Source organism: Ranitomeya variabilis, chromosome 2 (genome assembly GCF_051348905.1).
Source record: "Ranitomeya variabilis isolate aRanVar5 chromosome 2, aRanVar5.hap1, whole genome shotgun sequence".
NCBI classification, from domain to species: domain Eukaryota; kingdom Metazoa; phylum Chordata; class Amphibia; order Anura; family Dendrobatidae; genus Ranitomeya; species Ranitomeya variabilis.
Genome location: NC_135233.1, coordinates 254,063,488 through 254,084,700, shown reverse-complemented (window position 1 = coordinate 254,084,700; position 21,213 = coordinate 254,063,488). Strand labels below are relative to the sequence as shown.

The 21,213-nt window shown below is 45.1% G+C and overlaps 2 protein-coding genes across 2 annotated transcripts in view; one reads left to right on the top strand and one right to left on the bottom strand.

The window, feature by feature from the left end:
* TTF1 (transcription termination factor 1) overlaps positions 1 to 12,462 on the bottom strand; it is a 102,906-nt gene extending 90,444 nt beyond the window's left edge. The window contains exons 1-5 of the mRNA XM_077284675.1: positions 12,116 to 12,462; positions 9,398 to 9,665; positions 6,807 to 9,153; positions 6,119 to 6,291; positions 3,749 to 3,934 (exon numbers count right to left, since the gene is read on the bottom strand). Coding sequence (XP_077140790.1) covers positions 3,749 to 3,934; positions 6,119 to 6,291; positions 6,807 to 9,153; positions 9,398 to 9,650 — 2,959 coding nt within the window. The 5' untranslated portion in view covers positions 9,651 to 9,665; positions 12,116 to 12,462. The remainder of the gene's footprint in view (positions 1 to 3,748; positions 3,935 to 6,118; positions 6,292 to 6,806; positions 9,154 to 9,397; positions 9,666 to 12,115) is intronic.
* Positions 12,463 to 12,579: 117 nt separating this feature from the next.
* The window catches only part of CFAP77 (cilia and flagella associated protein 77), a 165,673-nt gene continuing 157,039 nt past the window's right edge, over positions 12,580 to 21,213 (top strand). Inside the window, exon 1 of the mRNA XM_077284676.1 lies at positions 12,580 to 12,730. Coding sequence (XP_077140791.1) covers positions 12,668 to 12,730 — 63 coding nt within the window. The 5' untranslated portion in view covers positions 12,580 to 12,667. The remainder of the gene's footprint in view (positions 12,731 to 21,213) is intronic.

Sequence of the window (21,213 nt, the reverse complement as noted above, 5' to 3'; positions counted from 1 at the left end):
CCATGCCTGCCTGCACTCCCCCCGGCCCCAACAGGAGCCCGCAGCTGGGCTGGGGTCCCTGGATGCAGGCGCAGTATGCTGGCCCATTGCTGGGAGCTGTAGGATGCTGCCTGTACAGGCCCTACCTGAGGTGTCTCAACCTAATACCCCCAGAGGGGGATTAGGGAGGGTGCTGTTGTTACACCGTCAGGGGCCTTTATCCTCGCCTCGACCTCAACCCAGAAACCAAAAGGAATTGGGGAAGGAGGGGGGTCTCGACTTCGAACCAACACCCGAGGGGTTGGGGAAGGAGCAGCATGGGGAATAGCCATCTCTACTTCAACTGGGCACCCCATAATAGGGGGCCGAGGAAGGAGCCATGCCGGGGGTCTCACAGAAGACCCTCTTTTCTTCATCTGTAATACCGTCGGAAAGCGGGAAACGGAGTAAAACGGAGTAAAAATCTTTAGGTGTGCCTCCTTTGCGACACTAAGCAAAAACTGGAGAAGGCTGATGCCGTCCAGGGGTGTATACTGCACAGGAGGAGCCACAGTTAATCTTTTTCAGATTATGCATAGTGTCGCCTCCTAGTGGACAGCAGCATAACACCCATGGTCCTGTGTCCCCCAATGAGGCTACAGAGTAATATACGTTTGTGTAAGCGATACTTACAATCAGAAAGTCACTCAGACTGACATTATCACCCCCAATGTTGTGTTTAAGGTTTTATAACAGCGATATTTTATTTTGCCACGACATTTTTTGGCCTCTACTTATCAAACCAATTTTTTGTATTAACAATCTACATATATAAATACCTCTCTGTGTTCATCATGTCATTAAATACATTTACATTTGACCAGCTTGCTTTTTCGGAAATTGCCTGCGCACCCGAAGACCAATGTGCGAAAATTTTGCACGGGCCTGCTAGTAGATGTATTCTTGTACATAGGGGGCAGTATTATAGTAGTTATATTCTTGTACATAGGAGGCAGAATTATAGTAGTTATATTCTTGTACATAGGGGGCAGTATTATAGTAGTTATATTCTTGTATATAGGGAGCAGTATTATAGTAGTTACATTCTTGTACATAGGGGGCAGTATTATAGTAGTTATATTCTTGTACATAGGGGCTGTATTATAGTAGTTATATTCTTGTACATAGGAGCATTATTATAGTAATTATGTTCTTGTACATAGGGGCAGTATTATAGTAGTTACCGTATATTCTTGTACATAGGGGCAGTATTATAGTAGGTATATTGTTGTACATAGGAGCAGTATTATAGTAGTTATATTCTTGTACATAAGGGGCAGTATTATAGTAGTTATATTCTTGTACATGGGGAAGTATTATAGTAGTTATATTCTTGTACATGGGGGAAGTATTATAGTAGTTATATTCTTGTACATAGGGGGCGGTATTATAGTAGTTATATTCTTGTACATAGGGGGCAGTATTATAGTAGTTATATTCTTGTACATAGGAGCAGTGTTATAGTAGTTATATTCTTGTACATAGGGGCAGTATTATAGTAGTTATATTCTTGTACATAGGGGCAGTATTATAGTAGTTATATTCTTGTGCATAGGGGGCGGTATTATAGTAGTTATATTCTTGTACATAGGGGGCAGTATTATAGTAGTTATATTCTTGTACATAGTCGGCAGTATTATAGTAGATATATTCTTGTACATGGGGCAGTATTATAGTAGATATATTCTTGTACATGGGGCAGTATTATAGTAGTTATAATTGTCAAAGGGTCACTTCCGTCTGTCTGTCCCGGAAATCCCGCGTCGCTGACTGGTCGCGGTCGCCAGGCCCCGACCAATCAGCGACGGGCACAGTCCGGCAGAGAATTAGTCCCTCCCTACTACCCAGCCGCCAGCGCCCGCTCCATACTCCCCTCCAGTCAGATCTCACACAGGGTTAATGGCAGCGTTAACGGACCACGTTATGCCGCGGTGTAACGCAGTCCGTTAACGCTGCTATTAACCCTGTGTGACCAACTTTTTACTATTGATGCTGCCTATGCAGCATCAATAGTAAAAAGATCTAATGTTAAAAAAAATTTAAAAAAATAAAAAATAGTTATCTACTCACCGTCCGTCGGCCCCCCATCACAGGAACAGGCCTTTCCCGCTCCTCGCGACGCTCTGGTGACCGCTCCATGCATTGCGATCTCGCGAGACCGCTACGTCATCATCTCGCGAGACCGCAATGTACTCTTGGGACCAGAGCGTCGCAAGGAGAATCGGTAAAGGCCTCGCTTGGATCCGGGGGCCAACGGAAGGTGGGTATAGAACTATTTTTTATATTAATTCTTTTTTTTTTTTAACAGGGATATGATGCCCACATTGCTATATACTACGTGGGCTGTGCAATATACTGCGTGACTGTGCTATATACTACGTGGGCCGTGCAACATACTACGTGGGCCGTGCAACATACTACGTGGGCCGTGCAACATACTACGTGGGCCGTGCAATATACTACGTGGGCCGTGCAATATACTACGTGGGCCGTGCAATATACTACGTGGGCCGTGCAATATACTACGTGGGCTGTGCAATATACTACGTGGGCTGTGCAATATACTATGTGGGCTGTGCAACATATTACATGGGCTGTGTAATATACTACGTGGGCTGTGCAATATACTACGTGGGCTGTGCAATATACTGCGTGGGCTGTGCATTATACTACGTGGGCTGTGCAACATATTACGTGGGCTGTGTAATATTCTACGTGGGCTGTGCAATATACTACGTGGGCTGGGCAATATACTACGTGGCTGTGCAATATACTACATGGGCTGGGCAATATACTACGTGGACTGTGCAATACACTGCCTGGCTGTGCAATATACTACGTGGGCTGGGCAATATACTACGTGGGCTGAGCAATACACTACGTGGGCTGTGCAATATACTACGTGGGCTGTGCAATATACTACGTGGGCTGTGCATTATACTACGTGGGCTGTGCAACATATTACGTGGGCTGTGTAATATTCTACGTGGGCTGTGCAATATACTACGTGGGCTGGGCAATATACTATGTGGGCTGTGCAATATACTACGTGGCTGTGCAATATACTATGTGGACAGGGCAATATACTACATGGGCTGGGCAATATACTACGTGGACTGTGCAATACACTGCCTGGCTGTGCAATATACTACGTGGGCTGGGCAATACACTACGTGGGCTGAGCAATACACTACGTGGGCTGAGCAATACACTACGTGGCTGTGCAATATACTACGTGGCTGTGCTATATACTACGTGGCCGGCCGCGAACAATCAGCGACAGGTGCAGTCCGGCCGCGAATTGGCGCGGGATTTGAACCACGCTTCGCTAATTGGTCACGCCCCTGCCGGCCGAATCCTGTGTATTCAATGTATTATTCTAAAATCTTCATAAATAAACTACATACATATTCTAGAATACCCGATGCGTTAGAATCGGGCTACCATCTAGTAGTAGTTATATTTTTGTACATAGGGGGCAGTAATATAGTAGTTATGTTCTTGGACATAGGGGGCAGTATTATAGTAGTTATATTCTTGTACATAGGAGGCAGTATTATAGTAGTTATATTCTTGTACATAGGGGGCATTATTATAGTAGTTATATTCTTGTACATAGGGGCAGTATTATAGTGTTTATATTCTTGTACATGGGGAAGTATTATAGTATATTCTTGCACATAGGAGGCAGTGTTATAGTAGTTATATTCTACTAATTTTTTCTCTTTACCAAGTCTTGTTCGAAATCGATATTTTCTTTTCAGCTGCAACACAGTGCCCTTGATGTCTGGAAACAAATAAGGATGGAAAAGCGTCTGTGGAGATTGTAATCCAAACCGCGAAGCAAATTCTTGTGCATTCTTTCTGATGATCTCGTCTTCTTCTAGAGTAAACTGTCCACTGCGATACATAGTTCCTAAGAAAAAAAAGAACAAATGGCGACATTTAAAAGGCGTGTTCTGACTGCTATGTAAATGTAACTAGACGTCAGCGGAGATTATTTTAAAGGGTATTCCATTTAGCAGTGCACACATTGAGCACATTTAGTCCACAATGTAGACAAATGAAGCATGTGATTCATAAATCCTTTATTTTCAGTTCATTGGAACAAAGATTGGCAAAGTGGAGGGCAGGGAGTGTGCAGGAGAGAAACAAAGAATGATGGCTGTTTAACACAGTTGCACTTCTACGGGTTGTTAAGGCAACTGGAAACTCAACAATGGCATCCAGGTCTACCATACATGTCAATCTGTGGCTCGCAGGGTAATATTTGGCCCCTTCACCCATCATCGCACTTTCAACTGTGTAGGCATTCTGGATGCCCACACAGTTGAAAGCAGTGATGGAAGAGGTAAGCTGTCCGGTCCCTACCCCAACATTCTTCGTCTGCTTTGACGTCTTAGCAGAGAGGGCGCTATTACGACACTATTTTGTGGTCACTATTCCGACAAGTGAAGAAGCGCTCACTGCAGAGGCTGGAGCAGTGGGGGAATGAAGAGAGTTGAGTATTTATTTTTTTTAATACTGCATGGATGTCTATGTGGGGCTGATTATATTGCATGGACTACTATTTGGTGCCAATTATACTGAATGGATGACTATGTGGGGCCCATTATACTGCATGGACGGCCATGCGGGGATCACAGTTGGGGTATCATAGTGTGTTGGGGTCACCATACTTTGCCGAGGGGGAATACATCATAACATACATGTGGAGGAATTCACTGTGGGAGTATCATACTGTGTTTAGGGGGGGGGGGGGGGGGCACTCATTTTATGGGGCAATGAAAGGGAAATATAGAGGCTTAAATAGGAGGAAAATTACTTTGTTAGGGCAATTCTTCTATTAAAATATGTCTCCAATTATTCCCAAATCTTTACTTTTTTTTGCATCTGCTTGTGGCCATGTGGATCTTTCTAGCAGTGCTGGCTGGACAAGCGTAGTATTTACAAGCTCTCTTCTCTATTGAGCTTGTAAGCACATTCCTGAGGTGAACTGGAGTGCACCATCAGCTTCAGTACAGCTGCACTTCAGATGCTATAGAGGCAAACATGCACCATACTGCATCATTAGCAGCGCAGTTTGGTTCGGCAGTGCAACAATGCTGCTGCCATGAACAGTCATGAATCAGAAGGTCTTAAGTTTGTTTCTATATGAAAGGGTTCATCGTTATATTTGATAAGGAAAAACATCATCAATGGAAGAATTTTTTTTTTAGATAAATATCAAGGTTGGCCCACAATTTTCTCCAAGTTTTCAATTTTGTCCCTCTGTGTATTTGAGTTTGACATCCCTACTTCTACAGCCAGTTATGTCCAGCTGGAGACAGGGACTAATGAACAACCAATGAAAACGCTCACAAGATAGGTTACTACACTGCACTTCGCAAGTAGTGCAGTGTATTCACTATGTGATCCTAAGATTGCATGTCAAAATTCGCTTGCAGGACTAATAAGTGTAAAAAAAAAAAAAAAAACCCATGGCATCCACCACCAAATCCCAATAAAAATACTTTAACAGGTTTAAGCTTTTTTGAAAAAAATAAATAATTAAAAATACATTTTTGCTATCCGTAACGAGGTATACATAATGCTTACTGTACAAGATAATTAATAACGCAGCATGCATAATAATTTATCATGTACAATAAACACTGCGAAGGAAAAATGTATAAACAAAAACGCAGTAATGCCAAAATGGCTGTTTTTGATCATCCCACATTACAAATAATAAACAAAAAGTGATCAAAAAGTTGCACGTATTACAAAATAGTATCAATAAATATGACAGCTTGCTATGGAAAAAAAAAACAAGCTTCATTGAGCTCAGTAAATGAAAAAGTGAACAAGGTTATGGCTCTCAGAAAATTATACAAAATAGTACAGTAAAAAGGGATTAAAAAGTCTTGAATGGTTATGAATGACAGCAGTGAAAACCACAGCTTACCCCACCATAAGTGCTCATACCATTCTGTCTATGAAAAAAATAAAACAAATAAGTAATGGGTCTTTGATAGTGGCCGTGGATTTCCCGGACATCACGCTCTTTGCAACATCTTTTTGCTCCGGCTAGTAGACCGCAACCAATAACTCCACCTACCGCTTCTTTTTGCAGCTTTGACTCTCTCTAGCTCTGAGCAGCACAAATATTTGAGTGCATTTGGCTTATTCATTCTAGGAAGATACTCCTGAAGCAGAGCTACATCCTGTTCCCGTACAGCTTCGGGAATACTTTTTCTTCTTCTTTTTGGGTCCGTTTCTAAGGTGGCCGACCTGTGAAAACATTCATGGTAAATTAGGGTACTCTTCCGGTTATTAAACAGCAAAAGGATTTCTTTGAACTCCTGTCTCTGCTACTGCCCATGCTTTACACTGCAGCACTGCTTTGCTTACATCGGCTGCAGTCTAGAAGCTCCAGCAGAAAATCAGTGTATGGAGTCTTAATTTCCATTGTAGCCTGGACAGAAAAATTATCAACATAAATGAGTGTATAGTGCCGGCAAAAATTTTTTTTACAAGTTCAACAAAACCACAAAATCTTCACATTCAAGTGTTTTTTTGTGGATATTTTGTTAGCTAGTAGTTCGTCATTAATTAGCATTAATTAGTATTCACATATTACCAAGCCAGTTTTGCTATTAGACAGTTTTTGATTATCTCCCCCATTGTCTGTACTTTTAAGAAGTGAAATCATGAAGCGGATTTTACATTTTAAGGTTTTTTTGCCTCGCAAGTGTAAAGATTTCTTTTTTGCCGGCATTGTACAAGGGTCTTCTAAAATCACTTACCTCTTCTCCCCTTCATTTTGTGTGGCCTGCTGTTTGTCTCGTGTAGCCGGATTCGGGCCAGCGTGTGGGGAAGCAGAAGATTGAGGCCTGTGACTTGGTTCTGTATCTACTTCTACTAAACTGTTACCCAAAAAACGTTCCCAGTGATGACTATTAGACTTTTCCTTTATTAAACGCCTCAACGTATCTTCTGTGCCAGTGAACTCGCTACTTGAAGGTTCCCCTCTGCAGAGGCCAATTGCGAAGGACGCTTCATCCGCTGTCATGTCATCAACCTCTTGGGGAGGTTCATCCTTCTGTTTCTTCTTCTTCTTCTTGATAGGTTTTTCCACCTCTTCATTTTCATCCCTTTGCTCTTTTTTTCCAGAACCACTTTGATGCTTTTTTTTTGTGCCAAATTCTTCAGTGAATCCATGGTGCCTATGGCTTTCGTGTCCACCATCCTTCCACTTTGCTCTCTTGTCACTTGCACGTTGGACACAGGGAGTCGACGATTCCTCTACTACACTATCTTCAAAAAGACGATCCTTGTTACGTTTTGTAGATTTCTTCTTTTTCTTCCGACTCACACAATCTTCTGTACCAGAGAATTCATTAATTGAAGGTTCCTCACAGTGGAGGCCAACAGAGGAGGACACATCATCCGTTTTAAGATCAGTCTCCTGGTGTGGTTCCTTGCGATCTTTCTTCGGCTTCTTTTTTATCATGTGTACTTCAGCCTTGTCTACACACTCTGCTACTGGCTCTGTGGTTGCAGTAAAACTATGTTTCCTATGGCCTTCATCTCCATCATTTGTCGGCTTTGTTTTCTTCTTTGTATCTTGAGCATCCACACTGCACAAGTCCTCTGTTAATCCATCGCCTAAGAGACGTTCCCCACCATGTTTCTTCTTCTTTTTCTTACGATGAACCTCAGCCTGGTCCACACTTTGGCCTCCTTGTCTATGTTGCATTTGGCTTTCATCTCCACCATGTTCCTGCTTTGTCTTCTTCTCACTTATATGTTGGGCAGTAAGAGTCGATTCTTCCACTAAGCAATCATCTAATAGATAATCTTTCTTAGATTTTTTCTTCTTCTTCACACTTGATCTATCGATTAGATTTACAGGTTCACTATATAATGACTCTTCAGCTAAACCTAGACTCTTTGGTTCTTTAACTTTTTGGACTTTTTTGATCTCTTCAGGAATGTCTTGATGAAAACCAATACAAGAGGTCTCATCATCCGTTGCGATGTCACCAACCTCCCAGTCTGATTCATCCTTTCTTTGTTTTTTCTTTTTTTTCATGTGTTTTTCTACCTGGTCTGTATTTTTGACCACTTGCTCTGGGTAATCTGAAGACTTTCTTGGGGAGACAAATCCCTCAATGAAACCATCTTCCTGTATGCCTCCACCATCATTCCGCTCCATCTTCTTGTTTACATCTGCAGTGCTGGTAGTCATTGATTCCTCCATTAATTCTTCCTTGGGATGATTCACAAGATCTTTCTTAGATTTCTTTTTTTTCTTTCGACTCACACCATCTTCTGTAACAGAGAATTCATTAAATAAAGGTTCCTCACTCTGCAGGCCAACAGAGGAGGACATATCATCTGCAATAAGATCAGTCTCCTGATGAGGTTCCCTGCTATCTTTCTTCGATTTCTTCTTTTTTTTCATGGGGGACGAGGCATCCACTGCAATGTCATCAGTCGCTTGGTGATGATCAAGCTTGTTTCTTCTCTTCTTTACTGTTTTTTCATTATGGTTTATACCTTCCATTTGCTCTAAGGTCTCAGAACCATATGGCCTCTTTAGTTGGGAGAAATGTTCCTCACCGAAAGCATCTTCCTGGAGCCCACCACAATCCTTTCTCTTTTTCTTCTTCCTTGTATGTTGGGTCTCAGAAATCAGCAATTCTTGCACTGAACCATCTTCAGCTTGGTCTTCACTTTCATTCACATCCTCTGTGGTCTCAAAACCACCTTGATGCCTTATTTTGGTGAAACCACGCTGACTATGGCTTTCCTCTCCGCCATCCTTCTTTTTAGTTTTCTTATTCTCGTCGGCAGAGTGGTTGTCGATAGTCAACAATTTCTCCTCTAAACTATTGTCTAAAGGATGTTCTCCGTGATCTTTCTTCTGTTTCATCTTTTTCTTTCTTGATCGACCATCTAACTCTGCAATTTTCCTATCTGGAAAAAATCTACTGCCACCACTCTTGGACTCTTTGGGCTTATGGGATTTTTTTATTTTTTCATCTACTCTTGTGTCCTCAGCCTCTTGATGGGATTCTTCTTTGGCTTTCTTTTTCTTCTTCTTCCCATAAATTTCTTGGTCTGTCTGTTCCTCAATGTAGACATCTCCTGGAAAGAAAATGAGCAGATCTACAAATGTTTTCATTGCTAAAATATGCAAACTATTTAGAATGGACTGCGGAAGAACACTGCATTAGACATGTAGTAGCAGGGGTGTTGTGGAAATCTGGGAGAGAAACAAGAGCCATGCTGGTTCTGACCCAGTATTCCATGAAGCTGGTCCAGTCCATATGACTGGTCAATGAGTCCAAGTCATGTAATGATATGCAGTCTTATGGGATGTCATACTTACCCTTCTTTTTTCTCTTGGAGACTGGTGGGACAGATTCTGTTTCACTGTGTTGCTCATACTTTGCCCTCTTCGGTGTCCCTTCTGCATCGCTGCTGCCCATGTACATGACATTGAAATTGGTGAATTTCCTTTTCTTTTTTAATTTATTCCCAGTTACGACCTGGTTCTCTGTACCAGAAAGTTTATGATTGGAAATGTCTTGTTGAGGGGTCCTGACTCGGCGCTTCAGCTTCTCTTCCAGGTTCATAGACATGACGTATGATGTTCTCTAGAAAAGGAAACAACAAGGCACGTCTGCAATATAAATACAGGGACATATATGATCTCATGTCGTATTCTTGTTAGTCATATCTGTTCCTGGAAAAGCTGGATGACAACCATAAGGGGGAACCTAGTCCTGTCCAGAAGTATGATTGTATCAGAGGAACTCCCATAGGTTTTTAATGACTGCGGCTCTCAAGGAGCCCCTGACCTCACTAATTGCCTCTCATTTAATCTAAGACTGGACCGGTATTAAATTACCCTCATCCAATAGATAATATTTGGTATAGCCCTCCTCGCTCATGGGCTCCTCTTCAGGTCCAGGCACTTGTCACACTGAGTCCTGATGTTCATGGAAACGAACCTGAAAAGGTTTTTTTTCTCTTACACTATATGTACCCCTTACAATAGGACTGACATTAGTTCATATACTTCATTACAGTTACTGTCTCATTACAAATCTGAAGCCCTATACCTTGATGTCTCACTAGACGTATGATTGCATCTGATTAGTATACCATTATCACCAGTACACTTTTCTACGTCACTTTATTCATGTACCTATTTCTGAAGCTTACTCTTATTTTTTAGGGAGATTACTCTCCCGAGAGATCTTTCTGGTTTCGCCCCCACACACTTGGCCCTACTTTGATGTACAGTGATACCTATTTGATATACCACAAGAGCAGTCAGGTATGTAGTTTATTCCCTCTCTCCCTTCCGTATTTCTCCTACCCTCATTTCCACCACCATGCACCTGTTTGGTATGAGATTTACTTTGCTGTTCTTTGTACCTTTTCTGGACACACGGTTATGTATCCTTATTATTGTTCTTTTTGTATAATGTTTCAATGCAGTTTACTGAAGAAGGTCTCGCTTTGACCGAAACGTTTTATTTTGGACTGCAATAAATAATTTTTTTCAAAGCAACAGCCGCAAATAAGTTGAGTGCCAAATTATTTACTATATGCTTACTGGTTTGGGGAACCTATCTTGTGCACCAACACAGCTGTGCCACGATATACTTTACTATCCGCTCTGCATATGTGACGTCAGCAGAGGATTCTGACTCCCCGGCAGGAGCGTCAGTCACCAGTCTGTGCTGGGGAGTAACGGCGCCGGACACAACAGACACGTAAGTAGCAAATAACAAAACATATATATTTTTTTTTTTTTAAAAGTCCCGGGATACCCCCTAGTCTTATCTTTTGTGTCAACATTGTCTTAACATTGAGCTCTGAAGTCTGAATTTATTTGGGGCCTTCTTTTGGGTCTGAAATGTAGTGGTCCGGAAGGCATACACCATTTAGGCGTCTGGTCTGGGGGGCTGATATTATTTAGGTGCCCGGTCTGGGGGGCTGATATTATTTAGGTGCCCGGTCTGGGGGGGCTGACATTTAGGTGTCTGGTCTGGGGGGCTGACATTATTTAGGTGTCTGGTCTGGGGGCTGACATTATTTAGGTGTCTGGGCTGGGGGGCTGACATTATTTAGGTGTCTGGGCTGGGGGGCTGACATTATTTAGGTGTCTGGGCTGGGGGGCTGACATTATTCAGGCGTCTGGTCTGGGGGGCTGACATTATTTAGGTGTCTGGACTGGGGGGCTGACATTATTTAGGTGTCTGGACTGGGGGTTGCTCCCACTATTTAGGGGTCTGGTCTGGGGGGCTGACATTATTTAGGTGTCTGGGCTGGGGGGCTGACATTATTTAGGTGTCTGGGCTGGGTGGCTGACATTATTTAGGTGTCTGGGCTGGGGGGCTGACATTATTTAGGTGTCTGGGCTGGGGGGCTGACGTTATTTAGGTGTCTGGTCTGGGGGTTGCTCCCACTATTTAGGTGTCTGGACTGGGGGGCTGACATTATTTAGGTGTCTCGACTGGGGGTTGCTCCCACTATTTAGGGGTCTGGACTGGGGGGCTGACATTATTTAGGTGTCTGGGCTGGGGGGCTGACATTATTTAGGTGTCTGGGCTGGGTGGCTGACATTATTTAGGTGTCTGGGCTGGGGGGCTGACATTATTTAGGTGTCTGGGCTGGGGGGCTGACGTTATTTAGGTGTCTGGGCTGGGGGGCTGACATTATTTAGGTGTCTGGGCTGGGGGGCTGACATTATTTAGGTGTCTGGACTGGGGGTTGCTCCCACTATTTAGGTGTCTGGACTGGGGGGCTGACATTATTTAGGTGTCTGGTCTGGGGGGCTGACATTATTTAGGTGTCTGGACTGGGGGGCTGACATTATTTAGGTGTCTGGACTGGGGGGCTGACATTATTTAGGCGTGTGGTCTGGGGGGCTGACATTATTTAGGTGTCTCGTCTGGGGGGCTGACATTAATTAGGTGTCTGGGGGTTGCTCCTACTATTTAGGGGTCTGGTCACACCCATGGTCTCTACCCCCGGACCTCTCCTCCTTTCCTCACACCTAATATCCCCCCGACATCACACAGCAGCCACCCACCTGCTCCTTCCGTACAGGACACGTGTTTACGCCATAAGGGGAAGTGACGTCCCAGGTCAGACTTCCGGCGCGGTTACCCCGGCAACCGCCATACACTATTGGCTATGCTTTTTTCCCTTTCAATGGACTTTACAACCGCACAGAGTGACAATCCGCACACGATAAATACCGCCTAATGTGGATTATAAGCAGCGCGAATAAAGTGTACGTGGTGCCGGGATTAATATGTATGAGCCTATTTTATGGCGCTTCCTGTTAGTGCCTTGTCGCCATGACAATGGAACGAACCATCCTGAAAAAAGGGGGACCATTGCTTTACTTCTGCCCTGTTAGAGACCTAAACCTCCCTGAATTGGGTAAGTGACATCATGTCGTGTTTTTGGAGTTAATTCTATAGCTAGAGACGTGTGAAGGGATGTAATTATTGTCAGTTGCGTGACTGCCCCCCCCCCTAGGGAGTTGTAATGGTTCGGTCCCGGGTTGACTGCGGACAGTTGTGTCTGGGCAACTGAAGTGTGCGGAGCGGGGGGCGACAGTGCCGCGACACCCAGGATGGAGGAGCCGAGGTGCGGAGTGCTGAGGGAGTCCATGAGCAGCAACCAGCTGCTGCAGAGGGTGAGGACTATGTGCAGTGCTGTGGGGGCTGTGCAGTGCTGTGGGGGCTGTGCAGTGCTGTGGGGGCTGTGCAGTGCTGTGGGGGCCGTGCAGTGCTGTGGGGGCTGTGCTGTACTGTGGGAGCTGTACTGTGGGGGCCGTGCAGTGCTGTGGGGGCCGTGCTGTGCTGTGGGGGCCGTGCTGTGCTGTGGAGGCCGTGCTGTGCTGTGGGGGCCGTGTTGTGCTGTGGGGGCCGTGTTGTGCTGTGGGGGCCGTGTTGTGCTGTGGGGGCCGTGTTGTGTTGTGGGGGCCGTGTTGTGTTGTGGGGGCCGTGTTGTGTTGTGGGGGCCGTGTTGTGTTGTGGGGGCCGTGTTGTGCTGTGGGGGCCGTGCTCTGGGGCTGTGCCTGCCACGATCTTACAGCTGCTGTATGGAGCCCTGACCTGTCAGCGTCACATACAGCGTTTATTGCGGAAACAATGACGAAGTAATGTCCGACCCACGACCCAAAATCTGACAGACTTTATTGCAGGCGCGACGTCACAGTACGATTGTCGTGTGGCCGTATGTGCGTGACGTGATGGCTTAGGTACGCGGTGTCCGGGGCCGTCACACATCTGACTCTTATCTGTGAAAGTCTCCGCTTGCTGTCAGTGAATGGGAATATTAATTGTTTAGAGACTGGAAACCCATCTGGACCTTCGAGCTCACAGCTGAGGGTTCGTTACATGGTGTCCAGTCCACAGGGGGTGCTACTGTGATAGGACATTAGATATAGAAAGTCTACACACCCCAGTTACAATACCACATTTTTGTCATGTAAAAAAAATCCTACCTAGAAGAATAATTTCCAAACTTTTTCCCCCTTCAGTGTCACCCATAATCTGTACAAACCCTGAGGAAAACAAACTGAAGTCTTTTTTGGGGGGAAAGAAGTAAAATAATGTGGTTGCAGAAATCTGCACACCCTTACACTAATACTTTACTGCAGTCCCCTGTGAATTCCTGGCAGCATTCAGTCTTTTTGGGTCAGAGTCTATCAGCGCAGCACATTCGGAATGGTCCATCATTGCCCGCTTCTGCAGTAGCTCCACTTCTGATCTGCCAGATTGCAGGGGCATCTACTGTGTACAGCGCCCTCTTCAGGCCACCACAAATTTTCTGCTGGGTTCAGATCTGGACAATTGCAGGGCTTCCATCTTCTTCTGGTGAAGCCGTTCCTTTGGTGATTTGGTGGTCAAATAGGGAGGTCGTGCTGAAAGGTGAAATCCGTCTTCAGCTTCTTAGCAGAGGCTGAAGGTTTTGTTACAAAATTGATATTTGGACTGTTCATAATTCCCTCCTCCTTGACCAAAGCCCCAGGTCCAGCTTATGAAAGACAGCCCCACAGCACAATGCTGCCTCCACCATGCCTCACTGTGAGGATGGTGAGCTTCTGGTGATGCGCAGTGGTCGGCTTTGCATCTTTGGGAATTGGGGCCAATAGTTCTACCTCAATCCCATCAGGCATAACACGTTTACTGCTTTTTGAAGACATGATGGACGTGTGAGGGGTTGACACGCTTAGCTGCTTTTTCAGGTAGACACAGGAACACTTGGATAGGGAAACACCTGCTGGTTTATTAAAGTCAGCATAGACCAAGGCAGGGTCCACGAAAAAGCAGAGCCTTCCTGGCTTAACGGAAAATAAAACCAGGTTCCACCTGCAGACACCTAGCAATGTCCTCCACTCCTCCTGGAGCCACGGGGGAGTGTTCCCTCTCCCAACACACACACACAGACTGTCTCATATCCAGCTATTTAACCAGGGCCATGTGATGATCACATGATCGTGACTTCACCGCAGGTCCTGCTAGTACACATGCCGATGTTGGCTCTGCAAGAGGGGATGCGGTGAGCACCCTCCCTCCCACACTATGGGGGCTCACATAAAAGTAGCCCATTGTAACTTTGAGATTAACCCTCTCAGCAGTTATTGTGCTGGAGGCAAAAATAATCTGGTTCTACATCGCTGTAGTATACACAGTGACACGTATCTCCTTTCACACACCGTGCCATTGACCCTGTCACAGAGGTTTAGGTAAAACACTGCCTGGCCAGGCCTGGATGACTTTCTGTGTAAGAAAAGGCTTCCATCTCATCATATGAAGAGTATGGGAGATTGTTGTCACCTACAGAACCCAACAGAAATTCCTGCAGCTTCTTTATTGTTGCTGGCAGCCTTCAGAACCAAATGTCTTGTCTTTTCATCAATTTTTGAGGGACATCCATAATGTTACTGTTTTGTCACTTTGAAGCCACATTTTGATGATGACTTGACAGCGTTCCTGTAGGTCTGATGCCTGGGAAATGTTTTTGTACCTTTTTCTTACTAATAACTGTGTACAATGAGATCCTTTGCTGCATTATCAGCTGTCTACAGACCAGACAATGTCAGGAAAATCCTACAAAGCAAAACTTTCCCTGGGTTTAATCAGGATTGCTGTAAATGACGACGACCATGCACTGACTTCTATGTAACATGAGGGAATGAGGGAAATGTGATCAGCGGATTCTGAATATAATCACAGACCCAATTATAAGAGGGTGCTCACATTAATGCCACACCGTATTATTTTAGTGTTATCCCCCCCCCCCCCCCCCCCCAAAAAAAAAAAAAAAATGATTTCAGTTTATCAAGGGAAAAAAGTTCTGAAATGGGTCTTCTTGGTTGGATTTTTTACATTACAAAAATCTGCAATTTTAACAGGGGCGTGTACACTTTTTATAGCCACTCACTGTACATGAGTGTCTGGATATTTTCGTTCAGTAACCTATGGAATCTGGATATTATGTCATGTAGTCCTGCTGATTTGCACCAGGGGGCAGCACAGCACTGTGTATCCTGTTCATCTATACACTGCCAGTCATTAGTGGGGATAGTGCTGGAAATGAAGGGCTCGCTGATGGCATGCGTTGTCTTGTTGTGGCCGCTCTTAGGCCGGCGTCACACTAGACGTATGAAAATATGGTCCGTTTTTTACAACCGTAATACGCAGAAATGTTCCCAAAATAGTGATCCGTATGTCATCCGTAGGCAGGGTGTGGCAGCGTATTTTGCGCATGTCATCCTCCGTATATAATCCGTATGGCATCCGTACTGCGATATTTTCTCGCAGGCTGTATTTATATTTAATTCAGCGCTAGATTGCAGAAAAGCCGGTAATTCAATTTCCGGCTTTTCCTCTCTCCGTCACAAACCCGACATGATATGAGACATGGATTACATACAGTAAACCATCTCCTATCCCTTCTTTTATTACATATTCCTCTTTACTAATGTAAGAAGAGTCTTGGTTTCAAATTTGGGGGCTCTAGCTATTAAATTAAAGGGTTAAATCGCGGAAAAAACTGGCGTGGGCTCCCGCGCAATTTTCTCTGCCAGAGTGGGAAAGCCAGTGACTGAGGGCAGATATTAATAGCCTAGAGAGGGACCATGGTTATTGGCCCCCCCTGGCTAAAAACATTTTGTACTATTGGATTAATAATGGATAGGTGTCATAATTGACGCCTCTCCATTATTAACCTGGCTTAATGTCACCTTACAATAGCAAGGTGACATTAACCCTTCATTACCCCATATCCCACCGCTACACGGGAGTGGGAAGAGAGGCTAAGTGCCAGAATAGGCGCATCTTTACAGAGGTGCCTTTTCTGGGGTGGTTGGGGGCAGATATTTTTAGCCAGGGGAGGCCAATAACCATGGTCCCTCTCTAGGCTATTAATATCTGCCCTCAGTCACTGGCTTTCCCACTCTGGCGGAGAATATTGCGCGGGAGCCCACGCCAATTTTTTCTGGGATTTAACCCTTTAATTTAAAACCTAGAGACCCCAAATTTTACACAGAGACATTTGTTACATTAGTAAAGAGGAATATGTAATAAAAGAAGGGATTTGAGATGGTTTACCGTATGTAAACTATGTCTCATATCCTGTCGGGTTTGTGAAGGAGAGAGGAAAAGCCGGCAATTGAATTACCGGCTTTTCTGCTACCTAGCGCTGAATTATATATATATATATATATCCTATTCTATGTGTACACATTTATTCTATCCTATTCTATTCTGTCAGCGTGATTTTACTGTACACCGCACTGAATTACTGGCTTTTCTAGAGAACACCGCTGCGTATTTCTCGCAAGTCACACGCATGGTCCGTGTGTAATCCGTAATTTTCTCGCCCTCATAGACTTTCATTGGCGGATTTTTTGCGCAATACGGTGACAAACGCAGCATGCTGCGATTTTTTTACGGCCGTACAAGACCGTATAATACGGATCCGTAAAATACGGCAGATAGGAGCTGGACCATAGAGAATCATTGTACCGTATTCAATCCGTATTTTCTGCGCCTCTCATACGTCCGTAAAACACGCCAGTGTGACGCCGGCCTTATAAGAGCAGATGTTATTTATGGGAATCTAGATAAATCTTCCTGCATTCTCCTGAGTCAATGAGCTCTTGACCACCAATCATTTTATCACGTTAGTGAAGGCAGACGGCATGATGAGGGACTGGATTTTATGAATCAGGGCGAGGGGCTAGATAATACACCTGGGGGACTCGAGGTGCCGCAGGTTACACATGGGGGACTCGGGGTGCCGCAGGTTACACATGGGGGACTCGGGGTGCCGCAGGTAACACATGGGGGACTCGGGGTGCCGCAGGTAACACATGGGGGACTCGGGGTGCCGCAGGTTACACATGGGTCCACTCGGGGTGCCGGAGGTTACACATGGGGGACTTGGGGTGCCGCAGGTTACACATGGAGAGTCCACTCAGGGTGCCGGAGGTTACACATGGGGGACTTGGGGTGCCGCAGGTTACACATGGGGGGTCCACTCAGGGTGCCGGAGGTTACACATGGGGGACTCGGGGTGCCGCAGGTTACACATGGGGGACTCGGAGTGCCGCAGGTTACACATGGGGGACTCGGGGTGCCGCAGGTTACACATGGGGGACTCGGGGTGCCGGAGGAAGTTAAACATGGTAATGGAGGATGGGAGTAGAGGGGCTGGAGGTTATACATGGGGAGGGGGTTGAGGGTCTGTAAGTTATACAATTGGGGGTGGCGAGGGGCCGGAGGTTATACATAGAAGCGACTGTAACTCTTCAACTCACTGATTTTCAGGACCAATACTCTTCTCCTTGTAGTCTAGATATGGGCACATGCCATCCCATGTAGTCATGGCAGTCTGCTGCCTAACTGCCCACCATTGCTATTATTTGCAGTGTTAACAAGCGGCGCAGGGCTTAGTAACGTGTACATAGCCGTAATACAGCACTGATAAGAAGTTGACGGAGGATTAGTCAGTGATCGCCCATTGACAAGTAGCAACAGGTCCTGGAGAAAGCAGCGGAGAGCAAATAATGCACCTGATTTACTTACCGCAGTGTTACGCTAGCGACGGCCTCATAGATACCAGATACAAGGTCTCCAGAAACAGTTGCACAAGAGATTCCACTAGAGTCAACACAATAAACAGTATGACCTGTCCAATCGCAGTATTATTTTATTATTATAGCCCATTTATTCCATGGCGCTTTACATGTGAGGATGGGTATACATAATAAAAACAAGTACAATAATCTTGAACAATATAAGTCACGACTGGTACAGGAGGAGAGAGGACCCTGCCTGCGAGGGCTCACAATCTACAAGGGATGGGTAAGGATACAGTAGGTGAGGGCAGAGCTGGTTGTGTAGCGGTTTGGTGGATCGGTGGTTGCTGTAGGCTTGTCAGAAGAGGTGGGTCTTCAGGTTCCTTTTGAAGGTTTCCATGGTAGGCGAGAGTCTGATATGTTGGGGTAGAGAGTTCCAGAGTAGAGGGAGACACATGGGAGAAATCTTGTATACGATTGTGTGAAGAGGAGATAAGAGGGGAGTAGAGAAGATCTTCGGAGGATCAGAGGTTGCGTGCAGGAAAGTACCGGAAGACGAGGTCACAGATGTATGGAGGAGACAAGTTGTGGATGGCTTTATGTCATGGTTAGGGTTTTGAACTGGAGTTTATGGGCAATGGGGAGCCAGTGAAGGGATTGACAGAGGGGAGAGGCCGGGGAATAGCGGGGGGACAGGTGGATTAGCCGGGCAGCAGAATTTAGGATAGATTGGAGGGGTGCGAGAGTGTAAGAGGGTAGGCCACATAGCCGTAGGTTGCAGTAGTCTAGGTGGGAGATGATGAGCATGCACTAGTGTTTTTGCAGATACTTGGTTAAGGAGTAGTTTTAGAAGTCTAGCAGAGAAGAAGGATGAAATAGCGGACAGACATTGTGGGATTCTAGTTAGTAAGGAGGTGATATTGGGTCCAGAGAAGAAGATCTGTGTGTCATTAGCGTACAGGTGATACTGCAAGCCATGGGACTCTATGAACTGTCCCAGGCTGAAGGTGTAAATGAAAAAGAGCAGGGGTCGTAGATCTGAACCTTGTGGGGACACGGACAGATAGGGGGCGAGGTGAGGAGGAGGTGGTGTGTGAGTGGGAGGCGCTGAATGTCTAGTCTCTTAGGTATGAGAACATCTAAGATGGAGCCAAGCCTGTGATGCCAATAGATGAGAGGGTCTGTAGTAAAAGGGAATAGTCCACTGTGTCGAAGGCAGAGGACAAGGTCCAGGAGGAGGAGGACAGAGTAGTGATGCTTGGCTTTCTTGGTTAGTTGGTCATTGGTGACTTTTTTTAGTCAGGGCATTTTCAGTTGGATATTGCTTTTGGAAGCCAGATTGTAAGCGGTCATAGAGGGAGCGGGAGGAGATGTGGGAGGACTGTGCAACATGGACGTGTTATTCCAGTAGTTAAATGGCATAGGTGAGACATGATATGCGGCAATAGCTAGACACAGAGGATGGGTCAAGGGAGGGTGAGGATGAGTGTGATCGAAGCATGTTTGAAGCAAGAACAGAAGACACCAGCAACACACACCAGCAACACAGCAACAAGTGACAGCAAAAAGTACAGCCAAGAAGCAACGAAGAGTGGTGGTGGTGGGAGACTCACTACTGAGAGGCACAGAAGCAGCCATCTGCAGACCGGACATAACCGCAAGAGAAGTATGCTGCCTTCCAGGTGCGATGATCAAGGATGTGACCGATAGGATACCAAAGCTCTTCAGCTCCAAGGACGTCTACCCATTTCTTCTGATACATGTTGGCACCAATGACACGGCAAGGAAGGACCTACCGACAATCTGCAAGGACTTTGAAGAGTTGGGGAAGAAAGTAAAGGAACTGCATGCACAGGTAGTTTTTTCTTCTATCCTTCCAGTAGACGGGTATGGCACCAGGAGATGGAACAGGATCCTTGATGCGAACAACTGGCTAAGACGATGGTGCAGACAACAAGGATTCGGATTCCTGGACCACAGTGTGAATTACTTGTACGATGGACTCCTCGCCAGAGACGGACTACACCTCAACAAACCTGGGAAACACACATTCGCCAGAAGACTCGCTACACTCATCAGGAGGGCATTAAACTAGAAGAAGAGGGGACAGGAAGAAAAACATTAGACTCGAACAAAGAAGACCCAGGAAAACATACTCAGAAGGGAGGTAAGAACATTTCTAAAACAATCCACAGCGAGGAGATTGGAACAAAACAAAATCCTCTAAACTGCATGCTCGCAAACGCCAGAAGCCTGACAAACAAGATGGAAGGACTAGAAGCAGAAATATCTACAGGTAACTTTGACATAGTGGGAATAACCGAGACATGGTTAGATGAAAGCTATGACAGGGTTACAGTCTGTTTAGAAAGGATCGTAAAAATCGGAGAGGAGGAGGGGTTTGTCTCTATGTAAAGTCTTGTCTAAAGTCCACTTTAAGGGAGGATATTAGCGAAGGGAATGAGGATGTCGAGTCCATATGGGTCGAAATTCAAGGAGGGAAAAATGGTAACAAAATTCTCATTGGGGTCTGTTACAAACCCCCAAATATAACAGAAATCATGGAAAGTCTACTTCTAAAGCAGATAGATGAAGCTGCAGCCCATAATGAGGTCCTGGTTATGGGGGACTTTAACTACCCGGATATTAACTGGGAAACAGAAACCTGTGAAACCCATAAAGGCAACAGGTTTCTGCTAATAACCAAGAAAAATTATCTTTCACAATTGGTGCAGAATCCAGCCAGAGGAGCAACACTTTTAGACCTAATACTATCTAATAGACCTGACAGAATAACAAATCTGCAGGTGGTCGGGCATCTAGGAAATAGCGACCACAATATTGTACAGTTTCACCTGTCTTTCACTAGGGGGACTTGTCAGGGAGTCACAAAAACACTGAACTTTAGGAAGGCAAAGTTTGACCACCTTAGAGATGCCCTTAATCTGGTAGACTGGGACAATATCCTCAGAAATAAGAATACAGATAATAAATGGAAAATGTTTAAGAACATCCTAAATAGGCACTGTAAGCGGTTTATACCTTGTGGGAATAAAAGGACTAGAAATAGGAAAAACCCAATGTGG